This window comes from Hyperolius riggenbachi, chromosome 10 (assembly GCF_040937935.1).
Source record: "Hyperolius riggenbachi isolate aHypRig1 chromosome 10, aHypRig1.pri, whole genome shotgun sequence".
Taxonomy (NCBI): domain Eukaryota; kingdom Metazoa; phylum Chordata; class Amphibia; order Anura; family Hyperoliidae; genus Hyperolius; species Hyperolius riggenbachi.
Genome location: NC_090655.1, coordinates 29,916,467 through 29,943,359, shown reverse-complemented (window position 1 = coordinate 29,943,359; position 26,893 = coordinate 29,916,467). Strand labels below are relative to the sequence as shown.

The window sequence follows — 26,893 nt, the reverse complement described above, 5'->3', positions numbered from 1 at the left end:
TGGAAGGATGTTCATTTTGTAAGTCTTATTATCTCCGTTTATTATACCAGGCGGTCCTCCCATATCATGGAGATTGGCCGGAACCTGGAGAGGTCGTTTACTATATCAGTTTGTTATAACAAGATAATAAAGTATTTTTAAAAGATAACTGAAGTGAGGGATATGGAGGCTGCCATATTTATTTCCTTTTAAAGGGAACCTGAGGTGAGTGATATGGTGGCTTTTATATTTCCTTTTTAAAAAAAAAATACTAGTTGCTCAGCAGTCCTGTTGGTCTTCTGGTGTCAGTAGTGTCTGTCACAACCCTGAACAAAGCATGCAGCTAATCCATTCAGAAGAGCCAGGGCATCTGATCTGCTGCATGCTTGTTCAGGGTCTATGGCCATAAGTATTAAAGAGACAGGATCAGGTGGACAACCAGGCAAATTGCATTGTTTAAAAGGATCTGAATATGGCAGCCTTCATATACCGCTCACCTCAGATTCTCTTTAAAGGCAAAGACATTTACTTACCCGGGGCTTCCCTCCAGCCCCTTGCAGCCACGCCACAGCTCTGTTCCCACCCGCTGGCTCCTGGTCCCAATTGGTGCAGAGGCTGACCTCGCCAGGTCGTCCTATTACGTCTGCTCGAGCGCCGCTGTCAATCACTCGCACGTGCTGTGTACTGCGCAGAACTACTACTGCGGCGAGGGACATAGCAGCTGCTAGGGGCTGGAGGAAGCCCCAGGTAAGTAGGTATTTTTTTTTTTTTTTGGCTGCCTGGATATTCCGAGGTGAAAATAAACTAATGAAATAAAACGATTGTATCTATTTTCCTTCTCCTAAAAATGACTTAAAAAGTAAATTTAAAAATAAAACTGGGGGATATTTTAAAGTTTGTTTTTGTCCAATGACCCATTCATTGAAGTATGCTAGAGCTAACATTTATGAACTATTCATCCTTTATCTTTTTCCTGCTCTCAGAAGCTTTTTTTATAGTTGGAATTTCTTATCAGTGAGGGTCACTTCCTGTCTGAGTCAGGACTGAGTCAGCCACTTACATACCTGATATTTAACTCTTTCAGGCAGAGAAAGTAAAAAAGAAATACAGAATAGTTATTTGTGTGCTAGGGACTATACATACACATGTCTATCTGATGGTGTCACCTCGGGTTTCAGCAATGCCAGTTGCCTGCTTATCCTGCTGCCTCTAATAAATTTAGCCATAGACCCTGAACAAGCATGCAGCAGATTAGGTGTTTGACATCTGTCAGATCTGACGAGATTAGCTGCATGCTTGTTTTTGGAGTGATGCATCCAACTGGTATTGGTTTAAAGGAAATAAATATAGCAGCCACCATAGTCTTCTCACTTCAATTGGCTTTAATTGAAGTGTTTGGAGTTTGCCCCTCCCCTTGCTTCTTCATCCCAAAAGATTCTTTCCTTATACTACCCGGAACCACAAAACTTCCAGTAATGACATGGAGGTGGTCTGAACATTGTTGTAGCACCTTGCACTGTGCAAAGCTTATGGCACAACCACCCCTGCTAGTGACTGGATGGAAGGTGTGACTCTAACTTAATGTGATCCAATTGGTCGATTGTTAAAAGTTGCATAATCTTGTAGCAACTCAGGATTATTTGCATCTCATTGACCATCACTCCATTTAAGGATGTGGAGCTGGGTGCTTTTGGGAGGGGTCAGAACCATGTCTTGAGCTGAGACAGCTCCCACTGCCTAGTCCACAGGTGTGAAACTCCATGCCTCGAGGGCCAGATCCATGCCAGTATTTAGGATGGACTGAGAAAGAGGAATGTGTTCTACCTAATGGACCACACCTTGCCTGATTCAGGCCAATCAATTCATTTGAGCTGTGCTAAAAAAATGTGTGAGGACTAATGATGGTCAAGTAGATTCAAATAACTGAGTTAATACAAATTTATGCAGCGTGAAAATGAACCAATCGATTTTTACCTCAACAGGATTTGATTTGTTCATTTTCAAGCTGCATACATTTCCATATAAATTTGCATCAGTATCTACTTGACCGTTGCTAGTGAGGACCTCGGCCCTCGAAGGACTGGTTTAACATCCCTCCGATAGTCAGTGATGGGCTAATAGATGAGTTGGTGCAAATTTCATGCAATCCTTCAACTCCTGCATTTTAAATTAGTGAAACGCCAAGCTAGATAAAAAACAAAATTGGCATCAATAACAATGCATTTCCTTGACCATCTTTAGTAGAGATGATTAATAAAACTGTATTTTCCAACCTGCATGTCGCTTTGAAATTTTTCAATCAAGTGCATGTCTTCACTTAGGCCCCCTTTCCACGGACTGTTGAGCTGTGTGTTCACCAAGCAGTTACCAGGCAGAAGTAAGCAGTTATGATGCAGCAAGAAGCAGTTACCAGGCAGCAGTGAGCAGTTGAAAGAGTTTAAGAGGCATTTCACTGCCCATTAACAGTTCTTGGAAAGGAGGTCTAAAGATGATTAATGCACTTTGAGCCTCAGAAGAAGCTTATCAAGCAAAACTGTTGTCGGGCCGTGTGCTAACTGCTATACCTGACACCCCCATCTGCCCTACAGGATAAGTATCAATTGTCATGCAAGTTACTGCAATAAACACTTATCAGTAGTGCCAAACTGTTCTCTCTCCAGGATGATCAATGTGACGCAAATAACTTTAAATGTTATGCAGCTTGAACTAGGACCAATAAAGATTGACAGGATTGGTCCAATCGCAAGCTGCACATACAGTATTTTTCTGACTCCAAGACACACTCTCCCTAAAATGGGGAGAATGTCCCTAGGTCTTATATGCCAAAGACAAGGAATCCGACTTATGATTGCCTGACAGTACAACCCATCACCATATCCAGGGATTCCTTGCCTGATTGTCTCCCTCTGCTTTGCATATTTAGTTATGTGGAACATCAGCATGTCTCTTCTGACCCATCAATGATCACAGACCTTTCCTCTCCCGCACTGGTCCTCTAGTGCCAGCATCTGCTGATGACACAATCAGCAGAAGGCAAGCCAGCACTAAGGGAGCCGTGAGATAGAAGAGTGGTCCGATCACCAATGGATCAGGTGAGATGCCGCTGCAAATAACTGTTTGAAGAAGACATGGGGGGGCCAACTAGGGCACAGGAGGACACGTGGGATAGGACAGAATGGAGCACGATTGGGAGAACATCTAGAATACGCTCCCAGACCATAAAGGCACCAGGTATAGTATAGTTTGTTTTTTGCCCTCTAAATCTCGGTGTCTTATAGTTCAGAGCATCTTATATTCTGAATACAGTAATTTACATGAAATGTTAATGCAAAAAATGATTTGCATCTCAATTATCCCCAGTCCTGACAAATTTAACAAATGCTTTTATGAAGTTTTTTTTTTTTTAATGCGATTCCAGGCATGTGCCTAGCTTTATTTTTTTTGAGTTTTGGTTTAGAAGTTTTATACTTTTTTTTTTTTTTAGTACACTTTGACCTGGAAGTGAACAGCTGCTGCAAAAAAAAAAAAGTTTGGAAATCGCACTCTTATCAGTGCTTTAGAGCTTTGAGGCATAATTGACTCCAGAATGCTGCACGACCCACATTTGGCAAACAAAAAAAAAAAATCACATCGCTCTGGTGTGATTAATCCCATATAAACACATTAGCAAAGAGATTTTCACAAAACGCTCTTGGTGTGCACCAGCCTTAAAGGGGAACTTCAGCCTAAACAAACATACTGTCATTAAGGTACATTAGTTATGTTAAGTAGAATAGATAGGTAATACAATCTCTTACCCACCTCGTTTTAAAAGAACAGGCAAATGTTTGTGATTCATGGGGGCAGCCATCTTTAGTTGAAAGGTGGTGACAGGGAGCAGTAGACACAATTCCAACTGTCCTATGTCCTGATCACCCCTCCCAGCTGCACGTGCTAGGCTTCAAATGTCAAATTAAAAATGTAAAAAAAAAAAATTGCACCAAAACAGCAGAACGAGAACATCAGAAATCCCATCATGCTTTGCACAGCATTAGGGTAAAAATGCCCGGGCAGTTTTCTTCTGTGCAGCTAAAAATTAGGCTTGTATAAGAGAAAAAAAAAATTTCTGATGCTGTGAAACTGTTTAAGAAACACCAGGCCTTTCCAGTACTGCTGAATCAATTTTAAGTCTGGAGGTTCACTTTAAGCTGGGTTTATGCATTAGCCATTGACAAATCGCAGAATACTTCTGTCAGAATAATGTGACTACATCAGTATACTAAACAAGAAACATTGTAGCTCTCCTAGTGTAATAATGGTATGATCATCATATGTAAAAATCTCATAGCCAAATACACAAGTCCAGCTAGATAAAATTATACATTACTTTATTAACAGATTAACAAAAAAGTAATTTTCTTTATACCTTGGCTGTAGGCACATAAAACTTCAAATGTAAACAGGATGCCACTGTCATGAACTCTATAATAATAACATTTGGGGGGGGAGAGAATGCCCCAAGGGGGTACTTTCCTTAGGGAGGCCTCTAGAGACTGAGGCTTCCCTTGTCCTCTAAGCCAGTGCTGGAAACCCCCGGAAAGTCCACAGACAATGGGGAGCAGCCACCAGCTAGAGAAGGGATTTTTTTTTTTTTCTAACCATAACTGCTTTGCATGTCAACCACGTGGTTACAAACACTCCTATTTCATTACATTAGAGCAAGGGTGTCAGGGCTCGTTCCCACTATCGCAAATCCGCATGCGTCCAATGCATGCGGATTCGCACATGTAATGCAAGTGGATGGGCCTGTTTCCACTGTAGCGTTGTTGAGGTGCGTTTTTTCAGCGGTAAAAAAACGCACAAAAGAGCCAACGAATTCGCCTGCGAGTGGAATGCATGCGAATCGCCGCTAATGTATTTAATAATAAAAACGCATGCGTTTGTTACATGCGTTTTTACCCGCGATTTCGCACTTTTCAATTTTATTTTGCCCTGGCAGTGTCATGGTTAATTTCGCATGGCACCCTGCCATGCGAAATCGCGGGTAAAAACGCATGTGGAAACGCATCCGCATGCGTTTTTACAAGCGTCGGAATGCCGGCGAAATCGCGTCGCAACAGTGGAAACAAGCCCTCAAATACAAAGTGGGCTGTACACTGGAACCTAGTAGCGGGCAGAAATTGTATACTGGATTCTAGTCACAGGCCAACCTCAATTTCTACTGGTTACCTTCCTGCCTTATTAAGTTCTCTGGTGTCTAGCATTACTCCCTCCGCTAAACAGTTTCCTGGTGTTTAGTGCTTTTCCCCTACCTCCACATATAGCTTCCCTGGTGGTCTAGATTGAGCTAAACATAATGCAAAGTGGGAAAACCACTTAAGGGTCAATTTAAATGTCTTTGAGGCCAAATTTGACCCATGGGCCGGAGTTTGACATGAACGCATTAGAGCAACCAGAAGATACTGACTCCCAGCAATTGGGCAGCTAAATGGCAAATGCAAAGTTTTCCATTTTGTCGTATCATCTACAGCCACATGAAAATTGTCTCAATAACACACCAACCACCTTACTCATAATGCAACAACAAAAGCTCCTCTTCCCTTGGTATGCCGATGGCAACATAAGGATCAAAAAGCTACTACCAGTAAAGTAGTGAACATGTGACAACTCTGGATATCAAAAATGTTATTTCATGGAAACTGTAATTCTGAGCTGCCTTACACAAAACAAAATAGGGCTGCTCATACAAAGTAGCTACAACTACATAGCTATTCGGAATCAAAACTTAGAGTCTGAAGCCTCAAAAATTACCTGTTTATTAGCCAGTCCATTTCAGCATTAATGGCATAGATAAAACGCCACATTCCCATGGCTAAACGAGGCCTTAATCACCCCAAAAATCCCAGGGGAAAATTGCGTGGCTCCTTCCTGTTAGAGGCAAAGCTTTGTGCAGTAGCTTTGCCTCTGTTTGCGTCACTCCCCGCAGATCACCACCTCCTCCCACCTCTCTATCTTCCGTTACTGAGAGAGGTGGGGACTTGCAGGGATTGACATGGCTGGAGGCAGATCCACAGCACAAAGCTCTGCCTCCCCTGGGCAGCAAAATCCACTGCTTTGAAAGTTGAGGAATTTTGCCCAGAGATTTTGGGGTGATAAAAGGTCTTGTTCAGCTGTGGGTATGCAGCGTTTCATCTATGCCATTAATGCTGAAAAGGACTGGCTAATATAAACAGGTAAATTTCAAGACTTCAGTGTCTCTTTAAATTTGCTGCCGCTGACTGCAGGTGAGTGGGTGTGTGTAACTTGCCCTGCCGCTGTCTGGATCTGGTTTGTTTCACATCACTCTCACACTTCCTCCTTCCGAGTTGAAGGAGAAAGCATGGAAGTGACTTGGAGCACAATCAAATCCAGGCAGCAGCATGGGTAAATTAATACACTTCACCTTCTGCTCCTTCCAGCTTGGAGAAGGTTCTCCATAGGCAAGCTCCTTGAAACGCTGGGCGGAGTAGCATTATGGTTAATTAACCCCGCCGAATCTAGCCACTCAGCTGCGGCAATTAAAGCTAATTTGAATGAGAAACCACCATGGTTACTCGCAATTAATCAGTGATGAGAATCCGTAAGGAGTAGTGATAGGCTGGCTGTGTGCTTAATTCATATGCCTGCCAGCATAATCAGCGTGCTCAGACCGAAAGTGAAACAGAATTATTTAACAGCAGAAGGAGGTGGTGGTCAACACTGCTTGATACAACTTTATTCAGACTACTTGTAAGCATACATGCTGGCAAACCGAATATTGCTAAGTGTCACATACCGTGGATAGCAGGCATTCGGGTGGGTGCAAGGGGTGAACGTGAGCCTAACTGCTGTTTCACGGCAAGGCGCTGTGCTGCGAAACAGCCGTCAGGCTCATGTTCACCCCCTGCACCCACCCGAATGCCTGCTATACATGGTATGTGACACTTTACAATCTTTGGCTTGTCACTATGTATACTTTGATACAATTTTATTCCCAATACTTCAAACAGTGCTAACCGCCTTCTTCTTCTGCTAATTAATTTAAATTTTGATTCAGAGTAGCTACGTACTTGTAGCTACCGTACTCACTATGAGCAATCCTATCCCCGAGTACTACTGAGGACTCCAGAAGCATATGTTTTGAAAGGGTGTGGGGGCAATGTAGAAAGGACTGAAGGCTCTATGGCAGTGGTCCTCGAACTACAGCCCACAGGCCAAATGTGGCCCCTTGAGGCTTTTTCAATGGCCCCCAAACACAAAATGTATAATGTATGGATGTGCGCCTTTAAATATCAGAGGCCGCATATAGAATAGCAATGCTGGCACCACCCATCCACATACTGTGGAAGCCAGCAAAGCAGTCATTCACGGACTTCCAATTCAGCATCAGGTGACACTGCTGCCCAACTGGACGGCAGGTTGTCACCTGGGTATGCTTCAATGTCTGGTGCACAAAGACGTTCCTTCGGGCACCACATGGCTGCTGCTGGGAGTTCTCCTCCGGGCAAGATTGGGGGGAATCAATACCTAGATTCAATGCAATGTTTTTCAATATAATTTTATGTATGTTCCAGCCCCCAGCAGTCTGAAGTATGTTGACCCAGCCCTTCACCGAAAAAGTTTGGGGACCCCTGCTCTATGGAATCCAGAGCCATTCCTCATCTTAGGCTAGTTTCTAACTTTTTTAGGTTACTTCAACCAATAAAATACATGTGTGACTTTGCACAGGAATGGTAGGAGGACTGAACGAGAAGGTAGGACATAACTTGTCTAGCCTCAAGCCTCCTTGCAGTAGGATGAGATTCCATAGTATCCAATTCCAGCTCATGGTGTTCATTCCAAGATTTCATTTAAGAGAAGAAAAATCCTGCAAGAACAACGCCAAAAAAACTTCCTGGAAGTACCAGAGGCCGCCCCTTGTGCTGAGAGAAATAAAGCACGCTTTAAAATGGACCCGAACTCTTGCACAGCACACAATGAAAAGTGTTTATTCCACATACAGTTGCTGAAAAATTAATTTGTGTGTTTCCAAGATTAGATCAAATTGTATTTGTTCTCATCAGCAACTGTGAGCAGATTTCAGGAGAGCTCTGGCAGGCAGCTCTGGCATATAGTTAACACTGAAGATTGACCCTTTCAGTGATCCCTGCAAAAGTGAAACATACAGTTTTTTTTAGGAAGTTATAAAAAAAAAAAAAAACTTAAACGTTTCTTCCCATAAAGTTTATCATGCTGTGACTAATCTTTTAGAGCAGAGAAGAGGTTTTAAGGTTTAGTTCCACTTTAAAGTTCATTGCCGGTGAAACGTCTCTGATCTTGGAGGCGGGACTTCCTCTGCGTCTCCATGTATTTGGCTTGGCACCACGTATCCCAGTGTAGAGTGTGGTGACCGTGACTAAGAGACAACAACCTGAAACGAGGGGGAAACAAAACCAATCACTATACACTGCAAATCCAATCAAGAGAAATGCACACTATACTTTATCAAAAATGTGGTGTGCGATGGAAGACTTATGTGCAAACATGGAAACATTGTTTCAAGTACCCCTGAACTGAAGCAAAATCTATTCCATGAAGCCCATGGTAGACTACCTTTTTAGGCATGTTCTGGCACTGTTTTTGTTGGTGTACTCTGTCCCCCACAACTCCCCAAAGTTCCTGGGCAATTCTTAAGTGCACAGTTGCGAGTTTTGAACTGCAACGGTGCAGTGAAAGGAAGCACTTGTGAACAAGCGCTTGCTTTCTCTCTGCTTGCGCCATTTGGAACTTGTGCCTGCGCAGTTATGATTCACGTGCAACCGCTAGAGGGATCCTTCCTGGTTCTCATATTCAACTGGAGGAACCTGTTGAATATGACGACTACTAGGAATGGGGGGAACCCAGATGACCGCAATCACTGCCAGGCAGCGATGGGATTAAATTTAGGTGATCCGGATAGTTGCTATCCAGATTTCACCCAGTAATGCTGTGCGGGCTGGGTCAAGCTTACCTGTCTGACGTAGTCTTCAGTCCGTCTCTCGGTGCCTCCCATCATGCGGTCCATGCACGTCACGTGACTACAAACCCTTCCTCCAACCTGGAAGGAGGAAGTGTTTGTACTCACGTGACCATCGCTTGGAGCACATCGTGGGAGGCGCTGAGGGACGGACCGAAGAAGACGTCAGACAGGTAAGCTTGACCCACCCAGCATTACTGGGTGAAATCCGGATAGCAACTATCCCCGGATCACCCGAATGCGAATTTAGGCCCATGGCTGCTGCCAGGGTACTACTTAGTAATCTAGCACACCATGGACTTTAATATTTTTTTTACTTTTTCTTTAAAAGGTTAAAGTACTCCTTATCTGGAGTAAAGAGAATCTGTATTGTTAAAATCGCACAAAAGTAAACATACCAGTGCGTTGGGGACATCTATTACCCTCTGTTACAATTTCGCCGGTCCCCGCCGCATTAAATGTGGTTAAAAACAGTTTTAAAAAGTTTGTTTATAAACAAACAAAATGGCCACCAAAACAGGAAGCAGGTTGATGTACAGTATGTCCACACATAGAAAATGCATCCATACACAAGCAGGCTGTATACACCCTTCCTTTTGAATCTCATTCAAGATCATTTGTGTGTTTCTTTCCCCCTGCAGCTCTCATGCACTGAAGTGTCAGGCTGCTCGTTTCTTCCTGCAAACAGCTCTGCCCTTGTCTGTAATTCTTCAGTATGTGAAAGCCCAGCCAGCTTAGAGGACGATTTATCTAGCTTGTAAAAGATAAGAGAGAAGCTGCCCTAATCTAAACAACACACATGCAGTGTGCATAGAGGGGCCTGGAGGGGGGAGTGTGTAGCAGAACCACAACACTGAAGAACTTGGCAGCCTTCCAGACACAGGGTGACAAGTCCGACAGGGGAGAGATAAGCTGATTTATTACAGAGATGGTGATAGTAGAAAGTGCTGCAGAAAGCCAGAGCACATTAGAATAGGTTTTGGAACTTGTAGGATGATAAAAAAAACAGGATGCAATTTTTGTTACAGAGTCTCTTTAAGGCCCACACCATGCCAATTGGCGTAGACGCAGCGGCAGCACCAGGACCGCCTAACGCCGAATGGTGTAAGGTCCTGAGGGCGTGTTTTGCAGGAGATCGCGCTTGGATGACAGGGCTCCACTCCACCATCAGTCCCCAGCAGCAATCACCGCTAAGACTGTTAGACGGCGAAACCTCTAGTGTGTACAGCGCTGTGATCTACGGCAGCGCTGTACTGGGAACAGCCATGTCACTCGGCTATCCCCTGGGGAGACTAGACCGCAATCCACTGTCATAGGCTGAAGCCTATGACAGCCGATCGCACTGATTGGCTGGCAGGGGGAGGGAGGAAATTTTAACATCCTGAGCGTTGCGCCACTCAGGAGGTTTTACCAGTTTGTGTCCCCATGTAAAATTAATGTGATCTCATGCCTGTAAAACCATTATCTAGCACTAGGCTAGCTAGCTCAAGCGTCCAGCAACCTCTGCTCCCCCGTTTATACATTACCCAGCCTGGATTCAGCGATCGGCGCAGCCTCCCCGCACAGCTCCAGTCTTCACTATGGGGGGGAAATCGCACATGACGTCGCCAAAGTCATGCGCAAGCCCAATCCTCCCCATAGAGAGACTAAAGCTGTGCGGGGAGGCTGTATGATCGCTGGATCCTTGCTGGGTAATGTATTAATGCGGGAGGGGGGGGGGGGGGAGGGGGGAAATCACAGGCAATTGGGGGGAGCTGGATACTTGTACTAGCTAGCCTAGTGCCAGCTAAAGGTTTTACAGGCATGAGATTATTCTTATTTAGTATTTATATAGCACTGACATCTTCCGCAGCACTGTACAGAGTATATATAGTCTTGTCATTAACTGTCCCTCGGAGGAGCTCACAATCTAATCCCTACCATATGTCTATATCGTGTAGTGTATGTATAGTAGTCTAGGGCCAATTTAGGGGGAAGCCAATTAACTTATTCTTTTTTTGGAGGGTGTGAGAGGAAACCGGAGTACCCAGAGTAAACCCACACAGACACGGGGAGAACATACAAACTCCTTGCAGATGTTGACCTGGCTGGGATTCGAACCGGGGACCCAGCGCTGCAATGCAAGAGCGCCAACCACTACACCACCGTGCTGTGATATCACATTAATTACGCATGAGGGACTCCTGGGGCCAGCAAGCGGTATGCCCGACACTGTCAGGCATACCGCTGAGGAAGTTAAATTAAAAAAAAAAAAAAAAAGTAAAGTTTGAAAAAAAAAAATAAAATAAAAAAAAAAAGAGCTTTGTTGGTGGGCAGAAAAGGGGGTGGGAAATCACTTGTGTGCCGAGTTGTGCTGCCCTGCAGTGAGGCCTTAAAGCTGCAGTGGCCTAATTAGCAAAAATGGCCTGGTCTTTAGGGGGGGTTTAACCACTTGAGGACCCACCCTTTACCCCCCCCTTAAAGGGACACTTAAGTCAAACAAAAAAAAATGAGTTTTACTCACCTAGGGCTTCCAATAGCCCCCTGCAGCTGTCCGGTACCCTCGCCGTCTCCCTCTGATCTTCCTGGCCCCGCCGGTAGCCACTTCCTGTTTCGGTGACAGGAGCTGACAGGCTGGGGACGCGAGTGATTCTTCGCGTTCCCAGACACATTAGCACCCTCTATGCTGCTATATGGTATATGATATATGCTATAGCAGCATAGATGACGCTATTGTGGCCAGGAACGCGAAGAATCACTCACGTCCCCAGTCTGTCAGCTCCTGTCACCGAAACAGGAAGTGGCTGCCGGTGGGGCCAGGAGGATCGGAGGGAGACGGCTAGGTCACCGGACAGCTGCAGGGGGCTATTGGAAGCCCCAGGTGAGTAAAACTCATTTTTTTTTGTTTGACTTAAGTGTCCCTTTAAGGACCAGCGCTGTTTGTTTGGATCTGTGCTGGGTGGGCTCTGCAGCCCCCAGCACAGATCCGCGGCCACACAGAGCGATCAGATCGCCCCCCTTTTTTCCCCCCTATGGGGATGATGTGCAGGGGGGGTCTGATCGCTCCTACTTGCAGGCATTTTGCGGGGGGGGCACCTCAAAGCCCCCCTCCGCGGCGACATTCTCCCCCCTCCCTCTCCTACCTTCTCCCCCGGGAGATCTGGGCTGCACAGGACGCTATCCGTCCTGTGCAGCCAGTGACAGGACGTCCCCTGTCACATGGCGGCGATCCCCGGCCGCTGATTGGCCGGGGATCGCCGATCTGCCTTACGGCGCTGCTGCGCAGCAGCGCCGTACAAATGTAAACAAAGCGGATTATTTCCGCTTGTGTTTACATTTAGCTTGCGAGCCGCCATCGGCGGCCCGCAGGCTATTCACGGAGCCCCCCGCCGTGATTTGACAGGAAGCAGCCGCTCGCACGAGCGGCTGCTTCCTGATTAATCAGCCTGCAGCTGGCGACGCAGTACTGCGTCGCTGGTCCTGCAGCTGCCACTTTGCCGACGCACGGTATAAGCGTGCGGTCGGCAAGTGGTTAAGCCTGTGGTCCTTAAAGTGAACCTTAACTGAACGGGGGGGGGGGGGGGGGGTAAAGAGTTTCACTTACCTGGGGCTATTACCAGCCGACACACACAAGCAATAGAACACAGCAATACATGCATGCAGCTACATTTAAGTCGTCAGCAGGTGCTCGTCAGCCAATCAGGATGCACTGTCATACACCCTTTACCTGCCATACCACATCTAGCAGCCATTAGCATTCAGGTGGGAGGCTTCAGTTGGACGCAAATCGCAAGATTGCGTCGCTAGCAGGACCGCCCCGTGCAGGCATTCCTCCCACAGGGGTCCCTCCCTAACCGCTCACCTGTCTGCCATGTCCTAGAGCTGAAAAAAAACATTTAAAAACACACGATTGGTTCGCACGATGGCCAGGGGCCCCGGACCTCTCTCACTGGCCGGGGCCCCAAGGCCAATGCGCGATACCTGGAGGGGAGTGCAGGTGGGCCCGGCTATTACCAGCCCCCTGCAGCAGTCCTGTGCCCTCGGCGCTGCTCTGGAATCCTCTGGTCCCCCGCTGTCACTTAGTTTCGTTTTTGACAACTCACCAGTCGCCGGCCGCCATGCGTATTATTGGACGCATTCACCAATGCAATTAGCGATATTGCAGACCGCAACGCGTACAAAAATACGCGTTGCCACATTCCACACGCGTAGATATGCGGCAACGCGTATTTCTAGTTTTGCATATGTTTTGCATCTGTCTGATTGCTGAGTGTGCATTTGAGCTATTTAAGCGGTGCATATGAGGTGATGAGTCATTCAGTTGTAGCCCATGTTGGTGAGCGCTTGCTCTGTTTTCTGCAAAAACGAAACTAAGTGACAGCAGGGGACCAGAGGATTCCAGAGTGGCGCCGAGGGCACAGGACTGCTGCAGGGGGCTGGTAATAGCCCCAAGTAAAACTCTTTACCCCCCGTTCAGTTAAGGTTCCCTTTAAGTGGTTAAAGCAGGGGTGTCAAACTCAAATACAAAAGTAGACCGAAACTGCACGCTGAGACCAAGTTGCGGGCCAACCTCAATGTCTACTGGCCACCTTCCTTCTTTATAAAATTCCCAGATGGCCCCCTCCCTTCCCTATGCCATCCCCTGGTGTTTAGTGCTTTCCCCCTCCCTCTCCAATGTGGCTTCCCTGGTAATCTAGGGCGTCACCTCCCATATAGCTTCCCTGGTACTCTAGAGTGGGCCAAACAATGCAAAGTGGGGAAACCAGTTGAGGGCCAAATTTGTCCCACGGGACAAAGTTTTACATGTATGCTTTAAAGGGGAACTTCAGCCTAAACAAACATACTGTCATCAAGTTACATTAGTTATGTTAATTAGAATAGATAGGTAATATCATCTCTTACCCACCCGGTTTTAAAAGAACAGGCTAATGTTTGTGATTCATAGGGGCTGCCATCTTTGTCATGGGGGCAGCCATCTTTTTGGTGTAAAGGAGGTGACAAGGAGCAGGAGACACCGTTCCAACTGTCCTGTGCCCTGATTACCCCTCCCAGCTGCACACGCTAGGCTTCAAATGTCAAATTCAATATGTAAAAAAAAAAAAAAAAAAAAAAAAAAAAAATTGCACCAAAACAGCAGAACGAGAACAACAACATCAGAAATCCCATCATGCTTTGCACAGCATCAGGGGAAAAAAGCCTGGGCAGTTTTCTTCTGTGCAGAGTGAAACAAAGTTCTGATGCTGTGAAACTCCAAGCCTTTTCAGTGCTGCTGAGTCGATTTTTAGTCCGGAGGTTCACTTTAAAGAATACGTCCAGAAAGAAAAATAAATAAAAATAAATCATCTGGGGCTTCTTCCAGACACTTAAGTCCCTAGTTCCACTCTGAGCCAGACCTCCTTTCTCCCTTCTGGAGGACCGCGACCCGCAGCGAGGTCAGAATCTTCTGCACGTGCGCAGGCCTCTTGTGATTGCGCTCAGCTCAGAGAAGCCGCTGATCGCTCCCGGCGACATGAGCCCGATAACAAGAAGCTCACATGCGTAGAAGATCCTGACCCAGCTGCGGGAGAGCGGAGGCCTGGCTCAGGAACTGCGCCGAGGGACCTAAGACAAATAGGGGCTGGACCCCAGGTGAGTAAACTTTTTTTTTTTACCAGACGTATCCTTTAAATGCGATCCCTCCCTAAAAAGCTATTTGCATGTTCCCATTTGAAAGCCCGAGCATTTGCCTCTGTGAAATTCCATTCCTCTGATATTTCTATTTCTCAGATAATCCCACTTCTTGCTTGTAGATTAGTAGCAAGCCTATAGGTAGGAACTGCAACCATGATGGCCTATAAATATGTGCACAAAACCTGCTCTACCTACACCTTGGAGCTTGTTCACAGGTATAAACCAGACCGCACCCTCAGGGCCTCCAATGACTTTCGCCCAACTACCCCACGCATTTCCCAATCACCTGCAGGACTTCTCAAGAGCTGCTCCCATGCAGTGGAACTCCTTTTCACTGCCCATCAGACTTGATCCATCCAACACATTCAAGCAAGCCCTCAAAACCCACCTCTTTAAGATAGCGTACCCACCCCCTACCACACATCCTCCTCCATCCTTCTGTTCCAGCACTGGAACACCCTAAATTCCACTTGTGTGCACCTTGCGCAGTAGTTACATCCCATTGGGAAAAGCCTGGCTGGATCAGATCGAGCTGTCTGGCCCGAGCAGCTGCACAGACCCGATAGGGCTCGACTATTTCTGCTAGAACCCGAGCGGGACAAACCTAGCGCACACGTGCAGGGAGGCCACACTCTGGGGGGTCCCAGCGATGTATTGAGAGGATGGGAGAAGCCTCTTTAGGATGAAGAGAGAGATTGTAGTTTTTACCCGCTAGGGGAGATTTTAGTTTTTGCACATTAACTTTAGGCAAAACACCATATTTTTCGGACTATAAGACTGTCCCGACCATAAACCGCACCTTGGTTTAGTCAATAAAAACCAGGTGAAAAAATATATATACTAAACCTGGTGCATCCATGGTGAAGGAGCATCTTGTGGATTGTGCCCTCTTTGTAACTCATGCCCCCTTGTGTCTCAGTGTACTCCCTGCATTTGGACTATAAGACGCAGTGAGAAAAAGTGAGTCTTATAGTCCAGAAAATACAGCACCTTGTTAGCAACATATTGGAGTGTAAAACTATGCACACACGACGGAAATAAACACTGCCAAGGCAGCTGTTAGAGACAGCCTCTGGCGAGAATTTAGCCCCCCCAAGATCCTCCAACCTAAATCTTTAATCATGTTGGTCGCTAAAGATCCAGCATCACTAGTACATTGTACTCCTCACCCTGCCCCTCAGATGCCACTTTGTCATACGTCTCCACTACCCCCTGCTCCATACTACAGAACTCTGCCAACAGCTGGATGGAGTACCAATCCTTGTGGATGACAGCCCTGTCTGTACGAAGTCCATAATCAAAGCTATGGCAGTAGGGAGAACATTATTGTCCAAGAAGACATTTCACAGAATTCGGCTCATTGAGCACTCACCGGGCAACAACCAGCAATCTGTGCAAGTCGTCGGCACTCATACTCTGCGGATCATCTTTCCTCATTTCAACAAAATCCTCTTCAACAGCCTGGAAGGAAAAGAGAGCAGGAGTGACATCATCATACCGAGAGGTGGCTTCAGTTCAGAATTCCCTACATCTTCTATGGAGAAATGTAATCTACATCTACTGGCATTCTAAGAGAAACATCACTTATTCTTCATAGTTCCTAATGAGTTTGGTTCCTTATATTTTCTGGTGTATATATTTTACTCCAATTGGACATTTTGAACATTTGTCACACCTCATTGCTGTGATTGTTATTTATGGATACTTTTTATCTTGGCATAATTCTGCTGTATTGTTCAATAATGTTTCATGCTTAATACAATTTTAGTGAAAGAATTACCTCCATCGTTGTTCTCAAACTAACAACTGTCCCAGCCAACATTTTGCACCCCCACTTGCTATGCATCAAACAGCAAAATGACAGTAACCTGATCTTAAAGGGCAACTGAAGTGAGAGGTATATGGAGGCTGCCATATTTATTTCATTTTAAACAATACCAGTTGCCTGGCAGCCCTGCTGGTCTATTTGGCTGCAGTTGTGTCTGAATCACACCAGAAACAAGCATGCAGCTAATCTTGTCAGATCTGACAATGTCACTGATCTGCTGCATGCTTGTTCAGGGTCTATGGCTATAAGTATTAGAGGCAGCGGAGCAGCAGGGCTGCCAGGCAACTGGCATTGTTTAAAAGGAAATAAATATGGCAGCCTCCGTATTCCTCTTGCTTCAGTTGTCCTTTAACTAAAACACACTGAATTGAACCTTTGAGGACACAGCTGAGGCCGGTTCCACATCAGCAACCTGCATTCGCATTGTGATTGGATGAGATCATCGTCCCGCTCAAAAGGAGCCTTGCATACACCCGCATTGATGTGCAGTAATGTATTTTTTGCCAGCAAACCAAACTATAAGCAAGGCTCTATAGCGCTCACTTCCTGTGGCCGAAATAAGAGTTGCATGGAAATGTATTGAAAAAAATACATTCCGCGCATGCGCACTACGAAAGTATAAAATATCTGCGACGCTATTGACTTACATGACGCAGATGTTGACCCATAACGTGCTGATTCGGTCACATCAAAACAGATACTTCTGGCGCATCACATATGAAACGCACCATAGACTAATTGCTTTATTATTATTATTATTTATTGTATTTATAAAGCGCCAACATATTACGCAGCGCTGGACAATAAATATATACAATGATACAAGGATGACATACATAGGGTTATACACATAGAACAAAGTTATGCATACAAATTGTACAAAATACATGATCATGCAATATGGGCTGGTTAGGTAGGCCCAGTAATAAAAGTACAGGCTGTCATAGGACAGTAGCACATGATCCTGTAGATTACACTAGGGAGTGGAGGACCCTGCCAGAGGCTTACAATCTAAAGGGAGGGGTGGAAACACTAGGGGGGGGGGGGGCTGTTAAATATTCCTTAGAGAGTTACTGTGTGGTAGTAGGTGGGTAGGCCATCATAAAGAGGTGGGTTTTGAGGGCTTGCTTGAATGTGTTGAAAGAGGGAGCAAGTCTGATGGGTGGTGGAAGGGCATTCCAGAGGGTGGGGGCAGCTCTTGAGAAATCCTGCAGGCGGGCATGGGAGTGTGAAATGCGCGGGGTGGTGAGGCGAAGGTCGTTGGAGGAACGGAGGGGGCGACCTGGTGTATACTTGTGAACAAGCTCCGAGATGTAGGTAGGGCACGTTTTGTGCACAGATTTATACGCCAGGCATAGAATCTTGAAACTTATCCTGAGACGGATAGGGAGCCAGTGCAGGGATTCACAAAGGGGAGATGTGGATGCAGAGCGGTGCGAAGAATGGATCAGTCTTGCTGCCGCGTTCATCACTGATTGAAGGGGGGCAGTGCGTTTCAGGGGGAGGCCAGAAAGGAGGGAGTTACAGTAATCAAGGCGGGAGATGACGAGGGCATGGATGAGCAGTTTGGTCGTGTCCGGGGTTAAGAATGGGCGGATCTTGGAGATATTACGGAGGTGGAAATTGCAGGCTCTGGTGATGTTTTGGATGTGTGGGATGAAGGAGAGGTCAGAGTCCAAGGTGACACCCAGGCAGCGGGCCTGGGAGGTAGGGAGAATGGTTGTGTTGTCGATTGTGAGGTGGAAATCTGGGATGGGTGCAGCAGCATGTGGTGGAAAGATCAGGAGCTCAGTTTTGTCTAGGTTAAGCTTTAGGAACCTAGCTGACATCCAGGAGGAAATTGCTGAGAGACACGAGGAGACCTTGTTTATGGTGGTGGATGAGAGATCGGGGGTATGGAGGTAAATCTGAGTGTCATCTGCATAAAGGTGGTAATTGAAGCCCAGGGAGGAGATCAGCTTGCCAATTGAGGAGGAGCCCAGGGAGGAGATAAGCTTGCCAATGGAGAAAAGAAGGGGGCCTAGAACAGAGCCCTGGGGGACCCCAACTGAGAGGGGGGCAGGGGTTGAGGAGGAGCCATTGAAGGAAGTGGTGAAGGAGCGATTGGATAGGTAGGAGGAGATCCAGGCCAAGGCAAGACCATGGATGCCCATGGACTGTAGTGATTGGAGGAGGAGGGAGTGGTCAACAGTGTCAAATGCTGAAGAGAGGTCAAGGAGGAGCAGGATGGAATAACTGCCTTTGGCCCTGGCAAGGGTAAGGTCGTTGACCACCTTGGCGAGGGCTGTTTCAGTTGAGTGTGCAGGTCGGAATCCAGACTGTAGGGGGTCAAGTAGGGTATTGGTGTTGATGTATTGGGTAATGCGCTGGTGGACTAGGCGTTCGAGGAGTTTAGAAGCATAGGGAAGGAGGGAGATTGGGCGGTAGTTTGAGGGTAGGGATGGGTCGAGTGAGGGTTTTTTCAGCAGGGGAAGCACAGTGGCCTGTTTGAATGCTTTGGGGAAGATGCCTGTGGAAAGGGAGAGATTGAACAAGGAGGTGAGGACTGGGGCCAGGTCAGGGAAGTGGGGACGAAGAGTATTCGCGGGTACCGGATCACAGGGAGAGGATGTGGGGGGGGGGGGGGGGGGGGGAAGCCACTAGCAGCAGGCTGACTTCATCAATGGTGGCAGGAGCAAAAGAGGCGAGGGGTGGATGAGACAGGGGAGCAGCTGGGAGGGAAGGCAAGGGGACAACCTGAGAGGCATTGGGAAGGGAGGGATGGAGGAGGGAAATTTCATTGCGTATTGTTGCAATTTTAGTGGTGAAGTGGTTGGCAAAGTCATTGGCTGAGAGGGAGGAGCTGGGAGGGGGAGGAGTGGGGTTGAGGAGGGAATTGAAGGTAGCAAAAAGCTGTTGAGGGTTGGAAGCTTGGGTTCCAATCAGTGCTGCAAAGTACCTTTGTTTAGCCTCAGAGATGGCAGTGTGGAAGAGTAACAGTTTGGCCTTGTAATCTAGGAAGTCAGAATTGAGATGTGATTTCCTCCATTTCCGTTCGGCTGCTCGAGTTTCTTTCCTGAGGTTACGTGTGTGGGTGTTGTGCCAGGGTTGGGGGTTTGGGGGCTTGATAGGGCGGAAGATTGAGGGGGCAGCTTGATCTAAAGCAGATGAGAGGGCAAGGTTATATTGTGCAGCCGCTTCATTGGGGCATGTTAGGGTGGGTAGGTGGGAGGAGAGGGAGAGAAGGGGACTTGCTAGGACATTTGGGCTGAGATTACGTAGGTCTCTCTGCCATCGACCAGGCTGAGGGGTGGGGAGAGAAGTTGTTGGTGGGAAAATAGTGAAGGTGAGGAGGTGATGGTCAGAGATAGGGAAAGGTGCGATGTCCAGGTTGCTGAGGGAGGTGGACTTTGAGAATATGAGGTCAAGAGTATGACCAGCGCTACTCTGAGTTAAAAGTGGGTAACGCAACGCACTAGTGTGAAAGGGGCAGACGTAAATTATAGTGGCCGTTACTGCTGCTGATATAGTGGTGGCTGTTACTGCTCATTCTGACCCAGAGCCTTCCCTTTGGTAAGTATACATCTCCCTCTCCAGCCGCTCACACCCTCTCACCTTGGTGATCTCCTCAGAGATATTATAATCCATCATCCGTAGACGAGTCACGTAAATCCGCCAGGAGTCCATCACATTTGGCAAGACAGAAGATATGAGGTTTATGACGTAGTTATCCAGATCGTCAGGAATGTTCTCCTGCTGCAGGTGGACCTGGCAATCCGACTGTGGAATAAACAGAGGAAAGATGTAACGAAGGCTGAAACTTTGGATCTGCGAGTGGTCAGGTGTTTTCAGTGACAAGCATTTGCTTTATGGGACAACCGGCGTGAATCGCTGCTAACTGCATGCGACATTTGCTGAAACCATGGTAAATATTCACTAAAAAAGGGACAACAAAGCTTACCTAAAGTGTACCCGAGCAAAAGCTCACGTACAAATTGAGATACTTCCCTAAAGAGAGGGAAGCCTCAGGATCCTATTGAGGCTTACCTCACTGCTCAGACGTAGCTGAGACGTCTCGAAGACTTCTGGGTAAGTTAACACCCCCCCCCCCCCATCACACCTGAAGTCAGACTTCATTTGAATTCCGAATTGGAGTCGGTCTGGACTCGAAAGCCCATGACTAGCCGCCGCCCAAAGATTAGCTACATGGCATTGTCGCTAATCATAGCGGGGCCAGGCATCTTGCAGCATGGCTGCATAAGCCCGTCCGCACATGTGCAGTAAGCCGGAGCCCCTGCTCATATATTTTTACCTCTCAGACACAGGACAGCCTGCGTCATTGAGCCGGACCAAACAAACTAATTTTGTAAGTTTTTAAACACAACATAAGTACAGACTAACCAGCAAGTTCATGGTGAACCAGAACTCAGTGTTTAAGGGGCTACAATGGGTCAAACAGCCCCCTTAACAAGCTGACACATCATTGCATTTCAGCTGATCTGGAGGGGTGTTTAGCTTCTAGGGACAACAATGGTTGATTTGCATATTTCAGCAGTGATGCATTGTGGGAGACATATCAAGCTCACTCCAACCTGAATTATTGCAAATTCTATTTTTACCATTTAATGACAAACATACGTATTAAAACGTCATGCTTTCGCCTATTAATGGCAACATGACGTTTTAATACGTTGCGCGTTCCCGCCGCTACCACCACCGTTTCCCGTGCTGGGTGATTGGGGAAGAGGACCGAGCGGTCCTCTACCCAATCGCACTGCCTGGAGTGAATGGACGCAACCATGAACAGCGGCCGCATCCATTCACATAACAGGAAACTGTCACAGTTGTTAAAATGTAAAAAGAAAAAAAGTGATCACTTCCTATCGGGAGAGTGTTCACTCCCGCCATCTTGTGGGCAAAACGTATATTGCACATACAGGCACATACATAATATCCACACAATATTAATAAAATTAGTAAATTACATTTCCCCCCCCCCCCCCCCCCCCAAAAAAAAAAAACACTTGTAAAAAAAGAAAGAAAAAAAATCAGCTTACAATGAATAAATGGTTGCCTTAGGGACTCAGCTTTTTTTAATCTATATTTTATGAGGGAAAATTAATTTTACTTTATTACATAGGGGCTTATAATAATGGCCAGAAAAAAAACAACAGAAAAACACCTATATTTCAAAATAATATATTGTCGCCATACATTGTGATAGGGACATAATTTAAACGGTTTAATAATCGGGACAACTGGGCAAATAAAATGTGTTGGTTTTATCCACAGGAGAAGGTTTAATTTTAAAACTATAATGGCTGAAAACTGAGAAATAATTTTTTTCCCATTCTTTTTGGATTTTTCCCATTAAAATGCATTTAGAATAAAAAAATTCTTAGCAAAAATGTACTACCCACAGAGAGCCTAATTGGTGGCAGAAAAAACGAGGTATAGATCATTTTCTTGTGATAAGTAGTAATATAGTTATTAGGGAATAAAAGGGTGAAAGGTGAAAATTGCTCTGGTCCGTTAGGGTAAAAACCCTTGGGGGTGAACTGGTTAAGAAAGCAAACCTACATGCAACTAGGATATCTAAAAGTAATTTTTAGGAGTAGAAATAGGATTTATCTCATCAGTTTATTTTCAGCTTAGGTTCACCAAACACGTTGCCTATCCGTTAGCAGCGGAATCTGTAACTAGGAGAAAAGAAGGCCCATATAGACAGCACCATTCAGAAGTATAACAATATTTATTAATACATGATTTCAAAATATACATATATGATATTCAATGAGTATTCAACTGAAATAAAATCACTTAAAACAGACCACATGATCCCATATACTCCAGCTGCAATCAATCCTGCCCTATAATGGAAAAAGACCTATGCAAATCGTTATAACATACCACTATATATATATATATATATATATATATATATATATATATATATATATATATGTGTGTGTAACACTAATACATATTAATATAGGCCAAATATTAGCAGGTACAAATCAATCACCTCGGTGGGCATCAAAAAAAGAACCCATCAATGGTTGAACCCGGGTTCAGTAAAGTGCAATAGTGTATAAAGTGTTACACACATATATATAGTGGTATGTTATAACGATTTGCATAGGCCTTTTTCAATTATAGGGCAGGATTGATTGCAGCTGAAGTATATGGGATCATGTGGTCTGTTTTAAGTGATTTTATTTCAGTTGAATACTCATTGAATATCATATATGTATAATTTTGAACTCATGTATTAATAAATATTGTTATACTTCTGAATGGTGCTGTCTATATGGGCCTTCTTTTCTCCTAGTTGCATATTCTATTGTTTGGGCCCTTGCACGCTCGATTAATTATATTGCCAAGTGCTGCGGACGATATCCTTTTTGTTTAGCAGGTTAATCTGTGCCAACAGACAATGGAACAGGGCAGACACTCCAGGAATGACAGAGGACGAGATAGGAAGACTTACAGGAAGCAGTGACCTCCCCTCCGAGGTGACAAGGACATTAATATTACAAGGGAATTCCATCTGGTGGTAACTGAAGTCGTAGTCCACTTTCTGCCAGGTGATAACATTACCCAACGCCGTTACATTTCGCACTCCTGCAGACAACACAGAGAATAGGAGGTTAGCCAATGAGCGCTCTTCACACACGTACAAAAGGAAATGCCATGTATATGTTACTGACAGAGCCCGAAGTCCGGCCACTTTGAGTTCCGGACGGCCAATATGGAAAGTGGCCGGCTACAGCAAGACAAATTGGGCTCTATTCATAAAACTTTACCGCAAGTTTTCCGCTCAAAACAGCTGACTTTCCCGACCATTTAGCAAAGTGGGCATTCATAAAGGCTGTTTCCGCATGAAAAGCTGACATTCCTGAACAGTGCAGGAAATTACAGATTATCACAACACATGTCACTGAAGGTTAATTCATAAAGATTAGAGCAGGCGAATGTGAGCGGAGAAACCCGGCTGTTTAGATAAGGTGATAAGCCAGCAATAACAGGAAGCTAATGGAGAGACAGACCTCCCAGGCATCTGCAGTGAGAGGAGAGCAAACAAGGCATTCCGGAATACAAAGGCTGTGTTTTTTTTAACCCCTTGGGTACCTGTTTTCAGATAAATTTCACATCACAAAGCCTGCATGTGTAACATTCTGGAACTTCTTCTAAGCTGCAGCAATTAAATAGATTGTTTAGGAAGACTAATAGACAGATTCAGGAGGAGAGGCAGAAAAATGTACAGGGATGCTGGGTATGCCTCCTTTATACTAATGCTGTCTCTGCAGGAGAAATGTAACAACTCAGCAGCACCTCCAGTTTAGTGCGAGAATTCCCCGACCTATTATCGCAGGTGTAAACATTTTTATGAATTAGCACACAAAAGTCTAAAACACCAATGCAGTGTTTTCCCTCCAAGATTTTTTTTTTTACCTCAAATGTTTTATGAATAGAGCCCATTGTGTTCCATGTACTTTTTCTGACTTTGGCCAGCCAGAACGGAAATGACAGGAGCTGGCCAACCAAGTCCTGAAGAAAGGCAAACAGCGTGTTTTAGCTACAACATCTGTATTTGAAATGTGACATAATGAGATAGACGTGTATGTACTGTGCCTAGCACACAAAACTATGCTGTGTTCCTTTTTTCCTTTCTCTGCCTGAAAGAGTTAAATATAAGGTATGCAAGTGGCTGACTCAGACAGGAAGTGACTACAGTGTGACCCTCATTGATAAGAAATTCCAACTATAAAACTTTCCTAGCAGAAAATGGCTTCTGAGAACAAGAAAGAGTTAAAAAAGGGGAATTTCTTATCAGTGAGGGTCACGCTGCAGTCACTTCCTGTCTGAGTCAGGGCTGAGTTTCACGGGTCTCAGCCCGCTTCCTCGGGTCACTACAAACAGTAAACCTTTTGAAATAGCTGTGCGGTGTGTGGGCGAGGGTCCGGGTTACCGAGCGGGAACTTTTTTTCCCGCATGCCCATATGGTGGTTGCAGGATTGCAACCCGCTTTTGTGAGTATTCACCATCTAGACATTCTGCTGGTTACCTGTATCTAACGATACTGCACCACTGGGCTCCCGGTCTTCCCCTTTTTCTTAGGAATCAAGACTTCCACTCCTTTTGTGAAGTGATCTCCCGAGACCTGCACCTCCACTAAACTGAGGAGGATATGGATTTTTCCTTTCAAAATAATACCAGTTTCCTGACTCTCCCGCTGATTCTGTGTCTCTAATACTTTTAGCCACAGCCCCTGAACAAGCATGCAGATCCGGTGTTCTGATTGAAGTCAGACTGGATTAGCTGCATGCTTGTTTCAGGTATGTGATTCAGCTACTACTGCAGCCAAAGAGATCAGCAGGACTGCCAAGCAACTGGTATTGTTTAAAGGGAAACTTCAGCCTACACAAAACATACTGTCATTAATTTACATTAGTTATGTTAATTAAATTAGATAGGTAATATAATATTGTACCTACCCTGTTTTAAAAGAACAGGCAAATGTTTGTGATTTCATGGGGCAGCCATCTTTTTGGTTGAAAGGAGGTGACAGGGAGCATGCGACACAGTTCCAACTGTCCTGTGTCCTGAGCACCCCTTCCAGCTGCGCTTGCTAGGCTTCAAATCTCAAATCCCCCCCCCCACACACGCAAAAAAAAATAAAAAAAAAAATAGCAAAATGAGATCAGAAATCCCATCATGCTTTGCAAAGCATCAGGGGGAAAATGCTGGGCAGTTTTCTCTGTGCAGCTAAAAATGAGGCTTGGTAAGAAAAATAAAGTTCTGATGCTGTGAAACCGTTAAAGATTAAAGAAACACCAAGCATTTTCAGTGCTGCTGAGAAGATTTTTAGTCTGGAGGTTCACTTTAAAAGGAGACATCCATATCCATCTCAGTTAAAGAGGAACTCCAATGAAAATAATGTAATAAAGTGCTTTATTGTTACTGACTATATCATTTGTACATAATTTTATTTGCCCATTGTAAAATCTTTCCTCTCCCCGATTAAGGCCTCGTTCACATCTGCTGCGCTGAAAAACGTGTGGAAGCGCGTCGTAAAAAACGCATGCGCTTGTGCGCGCTTTAGTGCGTGTTTCTGTGCGTTGCGCTGCGCTTCTTTAAAGCACGTTTTGCTTGTTGTACCAGCAGCAGTTGTCAATAAAACTGTTTTTCTATGTAAATGTATTTTTTTCTCCAATTAGGGGTAAAAAAACGCATGCGCTTCTATGCGCTAAAAAAGCGCATCCATTCACTTGCATTGATGTGCGCTTTTCAGCTCAACACACAGAAATGCATGCAACACTACGTTTCTGTAACGCTGCTCAGCGCAGCGCATAGATGTGAACCAGCTACATTTAGTTACATGGGAAAGTAAATACCTTGCTGATCACACAGGGCAGTGCGCTGTAAAAAGCGCACAGAAACGGCCCTGATGTGAACGAGGCCTTACATGGTAACATTTTTACTGCTGGCAGGTGATGTCAGTGGAAGGAGATGCTGCTTACTTTTTTGGGCAGTTGGAAACAGCTGTTATTTCCCACAATGCAACAAGGCTCCCACAGTGTGATGTCAGAACCATGGTGCTGACATCACACTGTGGGAGGGGTGTCACTACAATATCAGCCATACAGAGCCCCCTGATCAGTTTGTGAAAAGGAAAAGATTTCTCATGGGCAAGGGGGTATCGGCTAAAGATTGGGATGAAGTTCAATTCTTGGTTACCGTTTCGCTTTAACGTTCCCTTTAAAGGAAACGCCCAGGCTCAAAAAAAAAAGTCAAAATCCACTTACCTGGGGTTTCCTCCAGCCCCTGGCAGCCGTCCTGTGCCCTCGCTGCAGCTCCGGTTGGCTCCCGGTCTCCTCCGCTGGCAAAGCCGACCTCGGACAGGTCGGCTTCCGGGACGGCTTCTAGTCCGCTCCACTGCACGGGTAACATGGTCTGGGCGACGTCATCAGGATGGTACTGCGCAGGAGAGGGCACAAGATGGCTGCAGGGGGCAGGAGAAAACTCCAGGTAAGTGGATCTTTATTTTTTTCGAGCCTGGGCGTATCCTTTAAGGGCTCTGCCTCTAACACAGGATACAAGGGTTCTCGGTAAGCCAGCACCTATTCAGTAAAGAGTCTTGGGCAAGTCTCCATAAAACTGCTAATGCCTACAGGGAGTGCAGAATTATTAGGCAAATGAGTATTTTGACCACATCATCCTCTTTATGCATGTTGTCTTACTCAAAGCTGTATAGGCTCGAAAGCCTACTACCAATAAAGCATATTAGGTGATATGCATCTCTGTAATGAGAAGGGGTGTGGTCTAATGACATCAACACCCTATATCAGGTGTGCATAATTATTAGGCAACTTCCTTTCCTTTGGCAAAATGGGTCAAAAGAAGGACTTGACAGACTCAGAAAAGTCAAAAATAGTGAGATATCTTGCAGAGGGATGCAGCAC

At 45.6% G+C, this 26,893-nt stretch overlaps 1 protein-coding gene across 2 annotated transcripts in view; it reads right to left on the bottom strand.

Moving 5' to 3' along the window:
• Positions 1-7,936: 7,936 nt before the first annotated feature.
• The window catches only part of MCMBP (minichromosome maintenance complex binding protein), a 95,781-nt gene continuing 76,824 nt past the window's right edge, over positions 7,937-26,893 (bottom strand). For both annotated transcript variants that reach the window (XM_068257858.1, XM_068257859.1), the window contains exons 13-16: positions 22,918-23,051; positions 20,043-20,207; positions 15,993-16,081; positions 7,937-8,386 (exon numbers count right to left, since the gene is read on the bottom strand). In XM_068257858.1, coding sequence (XP_068113959.1) covers positions 8,260-8,386; positions 15,993-16,081; positions 20,043-20,207; positions 22,918-23,051 — 515 coding nt within the window. In that variant the 3' untranslated portion in view covers positions 7,937-8,259. The remainder of the gene's footprint in view (positions 8,387-15,992; positions 16,082-20,042; positions 20,208-22,917; positions 23,052-26,893) is intronic.